The 15,967-nt window shown below is 43.8% G+C and overlaps 1 protein-coding gene across 1 annotated transcript in view; it reads right to left on the bottom strand.

Annotated features, from left to right (window-relative positions):
* The window catches only part of CPD (carboxypeptidase D), a 47,529-nt gene continuing 31,562 nt past the window's right edge, over positions 1 to 15,967 (bottom strand). Inside the window, exons 12-19 of the mRNA XM_039366957.1 lie at positions 14,497 to 14,632; positions 12,464 to 12,604; positions 11,523 to 11,618; positions 11,321 to 11,385; positions 9,314 to 9,445; positions 8,013 to 8,198; positions 4,411 to 4,510; positions 1 to 2,891 (exon numbers count right to left, since the gene is read on the bottom strand). Of these exons, the coding sequence (XP_039222891.1) occupies positions 2,665 to 2,891; positions 4,411 to 4,510; positions 8,013 to 8,198; positions 9,314 to 9,445; positions 11,321 to 11,385; positions 11,523 to 11,618; positions 12,464 to 12,604; positions 14,497 to 14,632 (1,083 nt within the window). The 3' untranslated portion in view covers positions 1 to 2,664. The remainder of the gene's footprint in view (positions 2,892 to 4,410; positions 4,511 to 8,012; positions 8,199 to 9,313; positions 9,446 to 11,320; positions 11,386 to 11,522; positions 11,619 to 12,463; positions 12,605 to 14,496; positions 14,633 to 15,967) is intronic.

The following is a 15,967-nucleotide window of genomic DNA, read 5'->3' as shown; positions in this document are numbered from 1 at the left end:
AACCAGAAAAAGACCTTTATACAGATTAGAGCTTAGCATACATTTAAATCAATTTTCACACTTGCAGAAGTCTTTTTGTTTGACGCACAGACCTTCAAGTTGTCGGCAACAGTAACTGGTTTGCATTCTTAAGTTCAAGCCCTTCGTTTCAACATCTACTTCTGAAGGCACAGTACACGGACCCCTCCCTCCCTCCCCCCCCCAAATCAAAGTGGCAAACACACACAGGTAGCTGCAATGTATTCTCCTACGCCACAGAGGCTAAGGTTGCCTCTCGGTGTTACACAAAAAAGAGCAGCCACCCTGTTTTATTTAGGGGGGAAAAAATGCGTAATTACCACCCAGAAAGATGCAGCCGGCTGTGAACCGCTGACAGGGCCGGCTTCGGTCTAGATTTGAACAAGATGCAAGGATACCGTGGCCGGTGCTCAACACACCAATTATTGCTGGCAAATTTCGTCCAGAGATTCTGAACTGCCTTTTTTTTTTTTTTTAAAAAAATAATAATAATTTTGAACCGGGTTATGAAGAGGATAAAGACCATTGCAATATAGATTAAAGCAGGGATCTTCCAACTTGGCCCCTTTGATGACTTCCAGACTTCCAACTCCCAGAATTCCTCAGCCAGGCACGCGTGCCTGGCTGAGGAATTCTGGGAGTTGGAAGTCCGCAAGTCATCAAAGGGGCCAAGTTAGAAGAACCCCTGGATTAAAGAACCCTATCCCAAACCCCAAAATAGCAAGTTAGGGATTTGGGGCCAGTTACTATCCAGCTTCATTTCAAAGGTAGGTAACTGGACGAGAAGCAGCACAGCTGAATTAAAGCAGAACGTAACCAGGATAATGTCGCTTGAACCTGCTGACAATCTACTGGCCTGGATGTACCAGGATAATTAATAATGCTAATAAACTGAGGCACTTGGTTGAGTACTGCATAATTTCCAACAGATGGGAAGGACTAAAACAAACTGACCAGCTGAAATTATTTGGATGAGTTTGGAGAGAAGCCCCACAATGTGTCCTACTTCGCAGGATGTTCAACAAGCTAGCCTAAAGCTTTAGCATCTTGATCCCTAAAATGTATTATCCGTCAAAATGAATCTCCTGGGAACGACGAGCAAAATCCAACAGTTATTATAAACGCCCCAGCTTTAAAGTGGGCTTGACATTTCAAAAGGGAATTAAAACTCTTTTTGAGAAATCCTTATTAGGACAACCAAGCGTCTGGATAAGCCATCGAAACAAGTTTTAAGAGATTGAGAAAGGATGTTGAGGAGTCTGAGGTTAAAACTTTGGGGTAGTAACAAGAATCTAGATTCCATCTAGATTCCCTTTCCAGTTCTTTGGAGTTTCAGATAATGTTTTCAACTATATCCTCATCCCACATGCGATCCTGTCAAGGAATGGTGGGATTTAACTCCCCAATGCCTAAATAGGAAAATGATCTTGTTTAAAGATGGGTCTTCTAGTCGAAGAACTAGTACTTAATCCGCTGTACAACAGCTTCTCGCTTTTCTCAAACATTGAAGCCCCTCTTTTTAACATTTCACACCCAAGTGCTACAAGAATCAAAGGCTAAACGTATGCACCATATAACGTGAGGAACAAGTAACCAGTGTGTGCTACCTTTCTTCCAGAATAGACCCACTTAAGATAGTCGGGGCCTAGTTCAAAAAAAAGAATCTGAGAACCGCATACTGTAATTCCACAGAAAATTCAGTCTTGGCAGAAGAGCAGAGACTGCAGTTAGAGACTTAATGTTGAAAAAGGAAAAACAAAAACAAGGCATTTTCCTGAAAAAAAGTGGCTGGATGCTTTCAAAGCAAGATTTTTTTTTTTTTCTGATGGAAAGTACTTTCTTAGACGGCAGCTCCTGTCAAACAAAGCGGCACTCCGCGGAGGCTTCCGCAGACTCCAAAAAAAAATAAATTACAGAACAATATTTGGCACCAAGCTGTCATTTCAAAACCCAATTAGTGTTCGGCTTATCCGGAGTTATAGAAATGCACCTGCCGCTATTCTATATTCCCAAAGGAAACCAGCAGAAAATTGTGGTTTGAAAAAAAACAAAACCCCCACAACTTGCAACCTCAACGGGAGAGGAAGAATATCCCCATATCTCAACACATAATCTGAAAACAGCATCTGCCCAGGAGACCTAACCTGAAGGAATTTTACTCCCCATAATCAAGAGGGGAAGGTTTGTCGCTTTTCACGCAGAGTTCGAAACCAACTCTGAAAAGGATTCCGGGCGGGAAGGAAGGAAGGAAGGAAGGAAAAAAAGAAAGTTCCAACTGTCTATAGGCTGCAGTGGATCAGCAGCTTAGACTAAGCCTTGGTAGGCAGTGTGTTATTGTTTCCCCCCCCAAGTGGCATTTAGAATGGTTTAAAGCAAAACTTTTCAAAGTACTAGAAAGCCGACAGCTCCGTGGCGGCTTCAGTTATCAGCGTGTCTGTTTTACCCAAAGGGGTCCACTTCTGATCCCGAATAGAAAAAAAAGCAGCCCAGCAGTCCAGGACGGCCTCCTTGTGCGTAAGCAGACATGGGCCTGAACCGAGAACTGAGGTTTGGAAGGTGACGCATTCCGGGTCCGCCGGCTGGGAACGATGCTCCGTGTAGTGAAACCTTGTCTCCGCAGGGGAACTTCCCTGCCAGGGGATAAGATCAGTGTTTGTTGGAGTAAACTGTTTCCTCCTCCGTGTCCGTTTCGTCCTGGAATTCGTGGCTCAGGAGCGACTTCTTGGAGCCGGTGGACATCATGCGGATCTCGTCCTCGTAGTCGTCGTGGTGCTGCCGTAGGCGGTGGAAGCCATCTTTGTGGCGGTTGGACTTGATGGAGCACACGCACCAGATGATGCAGGCGGTGAGGATCATGGCCGACATGGTGGCACCTGAGCGAAGGGCGAGGGGAAAATAAAAAGGAAGAGGCCATGGTTAGCTGCAGGCTACGTGCCTAAGGTTAAATATTCTTGCCTGTAATTATAATAATAATAATGATAGTAGTAAAGTTGGAAAGGACCTTGGAGGTCATCTAGTCCAACCCCCTGCTCAGGCAGGAAACCCTACACCATTTCAGACAAATGGCTGTCCAGTCTCTTCTTAAAAACTTCCAGTGTTGGAGCATTCACTGCTTCTGGAGGCAGGTTGTTCCACTGGTTAACTGTTTCACTGTCAGGAAATTCTTCCTTAGTTCTAGGTTGCTTCTCTCCTTGATGAGTTTCCATCCGTTGCTTCTTGTCCTGCCTTCAGGCACTTTGGAGAACAGCTTGACTCCCTCTTCTTTGGGGCAGCCCCTGAGATATTGGAACACTACTATCATGTCCCCCCTTGTCCTTCTCTTCGTTAAACTAGACATACCCAATTCTAGCAACCGTTTCTTATATTTATAATTATCTGAGTAGACATCAAGAAAGATACTCAGTTCTGGAGAGGACAGTAGAACATAGAGTAAAACATAGACTAATAGAGTTGGGAGGGAACTTGGAGGTCTTCTAGTCCAACCCCCTGCTCAAGCAGGAAACCTTGTATCATTTCAGTCAAATGGCTGTCCGGTCTTTTCCTAAAAGCCTCCAGACATGGAGCACCCACAACTTCTGGAGGCAAGGAGATCCACTAATTAATTGTCCTCACTGTCAGGAAGTTTCTCCTTAGTTCTAGGTTGCTTCTCTCCTTGATTACTTTCCACCCGTTGCTTCTTGTCCTGCCTTCAGGCGCTCTGGGGAACAGCTTGACTCCCTCTTCTTTGGGTCAGCCCCTGAGATACTGGAAGGTTGCTATCATGTCCCCCCTGGTCCTTCTCTTCGTTAAACTAGACAGACCCAATTCCAGCAACTGTTCTTCATATGTTTTAGCCTCCAGTCCTCTAATCATCTTTGTTGCTCTTCTCTGCATTCTTTCCAGAGTCTCAACATCTTTTTTACACCGTGGTCACCAATAGTTATAGTTTAACATTGTTTTGAACCTGAGGGAGGTTCAAAAATGAGAATAAATAAATAAAAAGGAATGCTGGATTAATGGAAACTAACCAAGGAGAAAAGCAACCTAGAACTAAGAAGAAATTTCCTGGCAGTTAGAACAATCAGTGGAACAACCTGCCTCCAGAAGCGGTGAATGCTCCAACACTGGAAGTTCTTAAGAAGAGACTGGACAGACATTGGTCTGAAATGGTATAGGGTTTCCTCCCTGAGCAGGGGGTTGGACCAGATGACCTCCAAAGTCCCTTCCAACTCTGTCCACTCCAATCCATTCCACTCCATTCTATATCCTATATTCTATTGCATTCTACAGGGAGCAAGCCAACGGAGAATGATTAAACGGCCAGAATGGTGAAATGCGGCGTTATTTGCCTCCATTCAGACAGAAACGATCTTTCTCCCTCCAAAAACCCAGAAAAACAGTACTAGGTTCTACCTGCTACTGTAACCACCAACTCTCTTGGAAAACCAAAGACTTTGTTGTCTATGTCAAACTGTATACGCAGGAAGCTGGCCATGTCATGACGAACCAAGACCTGAAAAAGATAAAGCGCACGTTTCAACAATCATGTGGATGCACTCAGGGCGTTCAAGGCATCACACCGCACATAAGCAAATCAGCCTGCCATGAAGTAACCTTCTCATTGGAGCAGAAAGAGTCAGCCCTGACCTCCACTTGTTGTGTTTAAAAGAGGGGTGTCAAGGCTGCTAACATCGGATGTTTTTGCTTTGACAAAGAGTTAGATGATGCTGGGGGGGGGGAGGATTGCGCATGAGAGTTCAGCTAGACATAACAACACTAGACCTAGCGTGAGAATCAAGGTTATTGTAACCAGAGCTGATAAGGAATTGGTGGCTGGAGAGCTGGAGGGAGAGCCTGCATTTCAAACTAATTGGGGAATGTGATTTATCACTGTTAATTGGAGAAGGGAATTGTGCTTTGATACTATGTGCTCAGGGGAGGGGAATTCAGCTTTTGGCTTCCATTGTGTTAGTGCCGATGTTATGCTTCTCCAATAAAGATTCTTTAAGGTAAACAACGCCTCGAAGTTTTTTTGAAGAGTTTCATCTGTCAGAACCATGACAAGGGGTCCCCAACCACCGGGCCACGGATCAGTACCAGTCTACGGCCTGTTAAGGAATCAGGCTGCACAATCTTACTGTAAACTGTGCATGTGAAGGATCTCACATGCACAGTTTACAGTAGGGTCGTATGCTCCACTTCCCCCTGGCATCCCCTGGTCCTTGAGAAAATGGTCTTCCCTGAAAATCGGTCCCTGTTGCCAAGAAAGGTTGGGGGCTGCTGGTTTGAAAGACGGATTAAAAGGAAGGTAGAAAAGGACTCAAATTAAACAGAAATGCAGGTTCGAGATATTTAATTATTTTTACAACGTACCCAATGCTCCCTCCTCCTCCAATTTTCCCTACAACAATCTGGTAAGGTAGTGTGGGCTGGGACAGAGACTGGCTTTTGTGCCTAAGGCGGAACTAGAACTCAGACTCCTGGTGATTGGTCCAAGGTCTGCCTATCAGCTGGCTTTCACCATGTTCTGCTTTCCACTAGATCAGGGGGTAGGCAACCTTGGCCCTTTTATGACTGGTGGACTTCAACTCCCAGAATTCCTGGGCCAGCCTGGCTCAGCTTAGAAACCTCTCCCTTTCCCCTCAGCTTGGCTGGCTCAGGAATTCTGGGAGTTGAAGTCCACGAGTCATAAAAGGGCCAAGTTTGAAGATCCCTGCTTGTGGACTTCAACTCCCAGAATTCATCAGCCAGCATGAGGAAACTATGGCCCCCTTCACGACTCGTGGACTTCAACTCCCAGAATTCCTGAACCATCAGGGGGGAATTGTGGCCCCTTCATGACTCGTGGACTTCAACTCCCAGAATTCCTGAGCCAGCATGGGGGAACTATGGCCCCTTCATGATTGGTGGACTTCAACTCCCAGAATTCCTGAGCCAGCATGGGGGAACTATGGCCCCTTCATGACTTGTGGACTTCAACTCCCAGAATTCCTGAGCCAGCAGGGGGGAACTATGGCCCCTTCATGATTGGTGGACTTCAACTCCCAGAATTCCTGAGCCAGCATGGCTCAGCTTGAAAACCTCTCGCTTTCCCCTCAGCATGGCTGGCTCAGGAATTCTGGGAGTTGAAGTCCACGAGTCATAAAAGAGCCAAGGTGGCCTACCCCTGCCTAAGGGTAGAACTTGAACTCATGATCTCCTGCTTTCTAGCCTGGTGCCACCTATCTAACGTGGTAACATTAAAGGTGAAGGCGTCAAACCTGCCATACCTTAAGCCTCTAAGTAAAAACTATCCTGGGCTCCATTTGTTGAGAAAGGTATAATTTTACTGGGGGTCAAGTGTAACGCAGTAATGAAAAGACAGAACTGAGATTCATGTGTCAAAATCACTAAGTTCTACTTTTCACCGCTGCATCTGCCTCTCACTTCCCACCAATCAAGTTCCTGCAAGGGGTTTCTGTAAGAGCCAGTCTTAGCCCAGGTTGGTATGCGGCTCCCTCCTTCTCCCAGCTGGGTGACCTTGAGGCAGCCTCTTGAGGAAGCTTTTACTTCTGATTTCCCCCAAGCCACACTTTTCCTTCATCCCCCTTTCCAACAGGCCATGGCAGACTGTCACCGCATGGTTGCAAGGCCCAGGTGAGCATAAGGTGGCAGCTGACAGAAAGCAACTATACTTCCTTTGTCAATAGTTCAGATCCAGATTTCCCATATCTATCTATCTATCTATCTATCTATCTATCTATCTATCTATCTATCTATCTATCTATCTATCTATCTATTATCTATCTACCTACCTACCTACCTACCTACGTCTGTCTGTCTGACATATACAGAAACAATTACACCCACATAATAAGATATGGTTCTCTATCTATCTATCTATCTATCTATCTATCTATCTATCTATCTATCTATCTATCTATCATCACACCTATCATACACATAACACAAACAATTACACCCACATAATAGATATTCTATCTATCTATCTATCTATCTATCTATCTATCTATCTATCTATCTATCTATCTATCTATCTATCTATCTATCTATCTATCTATCATACATATACATAAACAATTACACCCACATAATAGATATGGTTTTCTATCTATCTATCTATCTATCTATCTATCTATCTATCTATCTATCTATCTATCTATCTATCTATCTATCTATCTATCTATCATACATACATATACAGAAACAATTATACCCACATAATAGATATGGTTTTCTGTCTGTCTGTCTGTGTGTCTGTGTGTGTCTATCTATCTATCTATCTATCTATCTATCTATCTATCTATCTACCTACCTACCTACCTACCTACCTACCTACCTACCTACCTACGTCTGTCTGTCTGTCTGACATATACAGAAACAATTACACCCACATAATAAGATATGGTTCTCTCTCTCTCTCATAAACAATTACACCCACATAATAGATATGGTCTATCTATCTATCTATCTATCTATCTATCTATCTATCTATCTATCATCACACCACACATATACAGAAACAATTACACCCACATAATAAGATATGGTTCTCTCTCTCTCTCTCTCTCTCTCTCTCTCTCTCTCTCTCTCTCACATAAACAATTACACCCACATAATAGATATGGTTTTCTTTCTATCTATCTATCTATCTATCTATCTATCTATCTATCTATCTATCTATCTATCTATCTACCTACCTAGAAACAATTATACCCACATAACAGATGTCTTTCTTTCTTTCTTTCTTTCTTTCTTTCTTTCTTTCTTTCTTTTTCTTTCTTTCTCTTTCTTTCTTTCTTTCTTTCTTTCTTTCTTTCTTTCTTTCTTTCCGTCTGTTTATCTATCTATCTCACATATACAGAAACAATTACAGCCACATAATAGATATGGTTTGGTCTATCTGTCTACCTACTATCTACCTACCTATCTGGATTTCCAGTTAAGCCACCTAATTCCACATTGCATTTATTCCAAATTGGAGCCTCGCTAAAACAGAAAGGCTTTCCCCATACCTGGACGTGCTGCTGCTGATAGCCTTCCGCTATGGCGTGGATCTTATGATAGCCCGGAGCGAGAAGCACGTGGAAATAGCCACCTTCCTTGGTGCACACTTTTATCCCTTCGTTGAACACAATTTGGGCCTTGGATACCGGTCGGCCGTGTTTGTCTCTGACAAAGCCATAGACTCCTTTATGAACCTGGAAGAAAGGGATGGGGCAGGAAACACAATTACTTGTGTTTTCTATGAAGGAAAACGCATCCTGTGTAATCATTGTACACACATGCACATTTTCTTGTGTATAATGCAGGTAGTCCTCGACTTACAACAACTAAGCCCAGAATTTTGGCCGTTAAGTCACTGCGGCTGTAAAATCCAATCGCCACCTGAGTAGATTCCATTTTACGACCGTTTCTCATAATGTTCCTTAAGCGAGTCGTCGGTCATTAAGTGAATCACGTGACTGTAAGACCAAATCCAACTTATCCCAGTGGCCCATTTGGAACCGGTTCGCGCAAGCAGTGAACGCGCACACGAAGCTCCACTTGAGTGATCAGTGGGCATTTGCACTGGCACAAATGCAGCTGTGTATGCTCATGCACACCTGCCACTCACACTCAACCATTCCCCTTCACCCCTCTCCCGTGCTGGGCCACCAAGCCAGAAAGGTTGGGAACCGCTGCTCTTGCCAGCATAAAGGCCCTATCCCAAGTAGCATGAAAAATAAAGCCGTTTCCCCACCAAGTGATGGGAAATGACATAATAATACTAATAATACTAATAAAGTTGGAAGGGACCTTGGAGGTCATCTAGTCCAACCCCCTGCTTAGACAGGAAACCCTACACCATTTCAGACAAACGGCTGTCCAGTCTCTTCTTAAAAACTTCCAGTGTTGGAGAAGTTTCTCCTTAGTTCCAGGTTGCTTTTCTCCTTGATTAGTTTCCATCCGTTGCTTCTTGTCCTGCCTTCAGGTGCTTTGGAGACTAGCTTGACTCCCTCTTCTTCGGGGCAGCCCCTGAGATACTGGAAGGCTGCTATCCTGTCCCCCCTCGTCCTTCTCTTCATTAAACTAGAGACATACCCAATTCCAGCCACCGTTCCTTATATGTTTTAGTGATCTTTAATGCGAGAGATAATTCTTTTGTCCCAGCTTATCAACGTGTCCCCACCGTGCTTATATTTCCTATTCTCTGTGTTTAAGAGGTCCATGAGATCCGATTCTTAAAACGCATCTCATCTCCGTTGCTTTTGGAGCAGTTGCAAACAAAAGTTAGAACGCAATTGACATCCTTCGACGGTGCATCAAAACTCACCTCCACCAGCATGCTGAGAAGAGATTTCTTATTCTCTGTCCAGAGAGTGTGGAGTTGTCCTGCGCTTGGAAAGTAACAGCAACCGGTATAGACTGTGATCTCTGGGCAATGCCCATAGGTGACACTGAAATCCTGGAGAAAGAAGAAGAGGAGGGTATGGGTCAAAAGAAAAAGAGCCCCATTTTTTTTTTGCAAACATTGAGTTGTATTAACACTGAGTTAATACAATTCTTACTGTTTAATAAATAACAATTAAGTATGTAATTGTTTTGGGGAAAGAGGAAATCAACTAAAATTAATATATGGAGTACAGATTATACAAATCAATGGTTAATGAGTGTTTTTACAAATGTAACCCAGACAACACACAGTTTACCAATAATTATTGAGTGACTTATGCATTATTTAAAAAAATCAATAAAATATATTATAAAAAAAAAAAAGAAAAAGAGCCCCAAACAGAAAAGAGTTATAGGCAGTCCTCGACTTCCGTCCGCAATTGAGAGCAAAATTTCCACTGCTAAGCAAGTTGTGCCCCATTTTACGACCTTTCTTGCCACAGGTGTTATGTCATGCTTCCAACAGATGAAACTCTTCAAAGATTACCTTAAAGAAACTTTATTCGAGTAGCAACACATCGGCATGCACATAGTCCAGGTCAAAATCTGGTTTCCCTTCCCCTAAGCACATAGTTGTTGTTGTTAATTGCGAAGTCGTGTCCGACCCATCGCGACCCCATGGACAACATTCCTCCAGATCTTCCTGTCCTCTACCATCTTCTGGAGTCCATTTAAGTTCACACCTACTGCTTCAGTGACTCCATCCAGCCATCTCATTCTCTATCGTCCCCTTCTTCTATTGCCCTCAATCTTTCCCAGCATTAGGCCCTTCTCCAGTGAGTCCTTCCTTCTCATTAGGTGGCCAAAGTATTTGAGTTTCAACTTCAGGCTCTGGCCTTCTAAAGAGCAGTCGGGGTTGATCTCTTCTAGGACTGACCGGTTTGAACGCCTTGCAGTCCAAGGGACTCGCAGGAGTCTTCTCCAGCACATAGTTCAAAGGCCTCAATTCTTTGGCGCTCAGCCTTTCTTATGGTCCAACTTTCACAGCCATACATTGCAACTGGGAAAACCATGGCCTGGACTATACGCATTTTTGTTGGCAGGGTGATGTCTCTGCTTTTTAGTATGCTGTCTAGATTTGCCATAGCTTTCCTCCCCAGGAGCAAGCGTCTTTTAATTTCTTGGCTGCAGAAGCACATAGTACCAAAGCACAATTCCCTCCTCTAACTAACCGTCATAAATCACGTTCTCCAATTAGTTTGAAATGCAGGCTTTCCCTCCAGTTCTCCAGCCTGCCAATTCTTATCATCTCTTATTACAAACAGCCTTGGCTCCCACCAGTGTACAGTATTGTTATGTCTAACTAAACTCCCAAGCACATTCCTACTCTTGCCCCCAGTATCATCTAATTCTAAGAGTAAAACATAAAGTAAGGGAAAATGGCTGCATCCCCATATGTTGTCAAAGCAAGAACATTCGGTGTTAGCAGCGTTGACATGTTAAGTGAATCACTGCAGTTGTTAATAACACAGTTCTTAAGCGACTTCCCCAGGGACTTTGCTTGTCAGAGGTTTGCAAAAGCCGTAATGCAGTGTTTCTCAACCTTGACAATTATAAGGCATGTGGACTTCAACTCCCAGAATTCCACAGCCAGCATTGCTGGCTGTGGAATTCTGGGAGTTGAAGTCCACATGCCTTAAAATTGTCAAGGTTGAGAAACACTGCCGTAAAGAAATGCCGGTTGCCAAAAGTCCAGATTTTGATCATGTGGCCATGGGGATGCTACAATGGTCGTGTGAAAAATGGCCAGGTCACTTTTCCCAGTGTCGTCGTAATTTAAAAACGGCCACTGAACGAATCGCAATAACTTGAGGACTGCCAGTATCGGTAAACTTGATTAATCACACCTACTACACAATAAACACCAAAATAACTACGTCTGAAATACCTTCATGCTACCTAGATGGCTGTGCCACTGTGCTCCAAGCAACACACCTCCCGGGATATTCTCATCTGTAAATAAATAAATATTTAAATTGTATTTATTTATCAAACTTCCATTATCACTCATCACACTAGTGTGATTCTGCAATCCAGAATCGGCCCATAGCAAACAACTCCAAATGCTTTAGGATATTACAGGCACCTACCTGATTTGTTTGGACAGTTAGGTTGTCCTAAGTGCATTGTAGGATGGTTGTTTGCGTAGACAGAAGCCAAATGTTTCAGAGTTTCCTTATTTTCCACTATTAAAAAACAAAAACAAAAACAGGAGGACAATCAACAAAAGTATATGGCTCAATTTCAAATTTCATTTCAGAATGTTACGGGGGGGGGGGGGGGGGTTGGTATAGAATTGGCTCAAGGACCAAAGCAGAACAAAGAGCCGGTCTGAAAGGATGTTTTGCAAAGAGAGAGAGAGAGAGAGAAGGAGAGAGAGAAAGAGATAAATAAATAAATGGAGGGAGGGAAGGAAGGAAGGAAGGAAGGAAGGAAAGAAGGAAGGTAGGAAGGAAGGAAGGAAGGAAAGAAAGAAAGAAAAGAAAGAGCAAGCAAACAAGCAAGCAAGCTGTATTTTAAATTTGGAAATAAAAACAAATTCATATGAGAGAGAGAGAGAGATTGTATTTTAATCTTGGGAATAAATAAAAATTCATATCAGAGAAAGAAAGAAAGAAAGAAAGAAAGAAAGAAAGAAAGAAAGAAAGAAAGAAAGAAAGAAAGAAAGAAAGAAAGAAAGAAAGACGGACAGGGCAACAGAAAAAGAAAGAGATGGAGAGAAAAGAAAGAAAGAAAGAAAGAAAGAAAGAAAGAAAGAAAGAAAGAAAGATGTATTTTAAATTTGGAAATAAATACAAATTCATATCAGAAAGAAAGAGAGAGAGAGAGAAAGATTGTATTTTAATCTTGGAAATAAATAAAAATTCCCATCAGAGAAAGAAAGAAAGAAAGAAAAAAGAAAGAGAAAGAGAGAAAGAAAAAGAAAAGGAAAGAGAGAGAGAGAGAGAGAGAGAGAGAGAGAGAGAGAAAGAAAGAAAGAAAGAAAAAGAAAGAAAGAAAAAGAAAGAAAAGAAAGAGAAAGTGAGCTCACCGGTCTGCACTGGTTTGTCATATGGGTAAGTAACAAGGAGGGACCCGCCGTCTAAGGCAACGGAGAGGCTGAAGTCTTGCTTCTGGATCAGGTTCTCCATAATGGCTTTTGTTTCGGGCTCCCTTGCCACAGAAGAATTACCTAATGGAATAATTAAGTAATTCTCACAGTAAAAGAGGCATTCAACTTTGGTGTAAAGACCCTACGGTTGCAGAAGCATGCCGATGGTCTAATCGCTATTCCAATCTGTGGGGTCCTTGGTGCTCTCTGAGCTTGGCTGTTTGCTTGCAGGTATTTTGTTATTCCAGTCTTCTTGGATGGAAGGGAGGGAGGGGAGCTTTGTAGAAGGGAGGAAAAGGGGGAGGAGGCCGGGGAAGAACCGTGGGGTCCTTGGTGCTCTCTGAGTTTTGGCTGTTTTCTTGTAGATGTCTCATTACCCATTAGCCAACTTGGTAACATCATCGGGGCTAGGAGGGTGTGAGTTTTGCTCTCTATTTATATAAAGTAGCTTAACTTGCCAGTCTTGGGGTTTGGGTAGTAGTCCCTTGAGTAGGCTGTTGTTTAATACCTGATTGTTTCTCAGGTGTGAACCCCTGCTTTTCTGGGTGTTAATTGCAGGGGACTGCTGAAGGCAATACTCTAAACCAGAGGTAGGCAACCTTGGCTCTTTTATGACTCGTGGACTTCAACTCCCAGAATTCCTGAGCCAGCATGAGGAAAACTTTGGCCCCCTTCATGACTTGTGGACTTCAACTCCCAGAATTCCTGAGCCAGCATGGGGGAACTATGGCCCCCTTCATGACTTGTGGACTTCAACTCCCAGAATTCCTGAGCCAGCAATGGGGGAACTATGGCCCCTTCATGATTCGTGGACTTCAACTCCCAGAATTCCTGAGCCAGCATGGGGGAACTATGGCCCCTTCATGACTCGTGGACTTCAACTCCCAGAATTCCTGAGCCAACATGGGGGAACTATGGTCCCTTCATGACTTGTGGACTTCAACTCCCAGAATTCCTCAGCCAGCATGGGGGAACTATAACCCCTTCATGACTCGTGGACTTCAACTCCCAGAATTCCTGAGCCAGCATGACTCAGTATGGAAACCTCTCCATTTTCCCTCAGCATGGCTGGCTCAGGAATTCTGGGAGTTGAAGTCCACAAGTCATAAAAGAGCCAAGGTTGCCTTTAGGTTGCCTCTAAACCAGTGGTTCTCAACCTGTGGGTCGGGACCCCATTTGGGGTTGAATGACCATTTCACCGGGGTCGCCAAACCACGCTGTCCGCCATTTTTTTCCCTTTTCCCTAGCTGTCCTACTCCTTCTTATTGGTGGCCACACCCAGTTGGGGGTCACCAGAACATGGGGAACTGTATTATGGGGTCACAGCATTAGAAAGGTTGAGAACCACTGCTCTAAACAATACTCAACCAATACTCTAAACAAGGAACTATCATCTCAGACGTATAACCAAGCAGTAAACAACAGCCCAATCAAGGATCTACCAAGGAGAAAACAACAACCCCACAAATGCTGACAGGACAAGCTAAGATACATAATCAGAGAGCCCACCTCACTCCTTCCTATCACTCAAGATGTTCCCTAGCTAGATAAGTGAAATGTCTGCAAGAAAACAAACAGGCTCAGAAAGCATTAAGTTCAATCCTGACCTACATATATTCTCTTCTGTTGGTCTTATTTCAATCTGCATGACAACCCACTTGCTACGCAACTCTGGGTGACAAACAGGGTTAAAATAAATCCAAATTCTTAAGAACACACTGTGTGAGGGACAACCTTCCCTCCCTCAAAACATTAAAAAAACTATACAAATTGAACAAACAAAACCACTGGTAAGATATCCAGCCACACCGGAGTAAAATCGGAATCACACGTAAGAACAAGTGACCTGTGGTTAATCTCTACATGTTAAAACAATCAAATAACCCAGGGGGAATCAGAGGAATGGAACTTTCTGGTCTTCCCTGGTGCACACAAAGTGCAGCCTAGAAAGGTAAATATTAACCTGCTCTTACTTGTGAAATCGGTGTCCAGATCTTTGCCGTTGGCATTGGTCTGTCCCAGTTTGGAGGTACAATCGCCTTCCTGGGCGTTCTCGCGCCCGTCTGGATTTAGGGACGGCACAATCACGATTCTTGTCTTCTCAATCAGCTGGGGGGAAAAAACAAACATCCAACAAAAAAATAAACCATTTCATGTAATAATAATAACAACAACGTTGGAAAGGACCTTGGAGGTCATTTAGTCCAACCCCCTGCTCAGGCAGGAAACCCTACACCATTTCGGACAAATGGCTGTCCAGTCTCTTCTTAAAAACTTCCAGTGTTGGAGCATTTACTGCTTCTGGAGGCAGGCTGTTCCACCACTGATTAATTGTTCTCACTGTCAGGAAGTTTCTCCTTGATGAGTTTCCACCCGTTGCTTCTTGTCCTGCTTTCAAGTGCCTTGGAAAATAGCTTGACTCCCTCTTCTTTGGGGCAACCCCTGAGATACTGGAAGACTGCTATCCTGCCCCCACTCGTCCTTCTCTTCGTTAAACTAGACCACAGGTCGGCAACCTGCGGCTCCGGAGCCGCATGCGGCTCTTTGAGCCTCCCCCTGTGGCTCCCAGCCTCCTCTGCCTTTGCAGAGAGAGACAGAGACAGAGAGAGGCAATTGCGCTTCCCTGCTTCCTTCTCTCTCTCTCTCTCTCCCTCTGTGTGTGTGTGTGTGTGTGTGTTTGTGTGTGTTTGTGTGTGTTTGTGTGTGTATGTGTAAAAGAGTGCACTCACAGTATTCTCCGAGCAGCTGAAAAGCTTACTGGGTGGAGCTCCTCCCTTTGCTGCGTCTCTGCAGGAAGCAGGAAGGGCAGGAGAGAGCTAGCTAGCCCAGCTAGGCTGACTCAGGAATTCTGGGAGTTGAAGTCCATGAGTCATAAAAGAGAGAGGTTGCTTGTTGGACAACAGCTTGAAGCTTGCCAGGTGAGCAGGAGATAGGAGGGGGGGGGGAGAAAGAGAGAGAGAGAAAGAAAGAAAGAGAGCGGGGGAGGGGGGGAGGGAAGAGGAGTGGCAGACCAAGGGCAGATAGAGAGGGAGGGAGAGAGAGAGACAGAGAGAGAGAGAGAGACCCTTTTGACATCTAAAATGAAGATAACACTGCATATATCCTTTTTTTACCTGTATGTGTGTGTGTGTGTGTGTGTGAGTATATACACATACATACATACATATACATATATATATATATATACACACACACACACACATACACACACACACACCAACACACACACACCTATAATAAAGGTAAAAAAGGATATATGCGGTGTTATCTTCATTTTAGATATCAAAAGGGTTTTGCGGCTCCCAGTGTTTTGTTTTTGGTGGGAAACGGGTCCAAGTAGCTCTTTAAGTGTTTTGGGTTGCCTACCCCTGAACTAGACATTCCCAATTCCAGCAACCGTTCCTTATGTGTTTTAGAGATCTTTAGTGCGAGAGATAATTCCTT

The sequence above is a fragment of the Crotalus tigris genome, unplaced genomic scaffold, assembly GCF_016545835.1.
Source record: "Crotalus tigris isolate CLP2741 ecotype Arizona unplaced genomic scaffold, ASM1654583v1 scf7180000020497.760770, whole genome shotgun sequence".
Lineage (NCBI taxonomy): Eukaryota > Metazoa > Chordata > Lepidosauria > Squamata > Viperidae > Crotalus > Crotalus tigris.
This window is presented reverse-complemented; position numbering and strand designations above follow the sequence as displayed.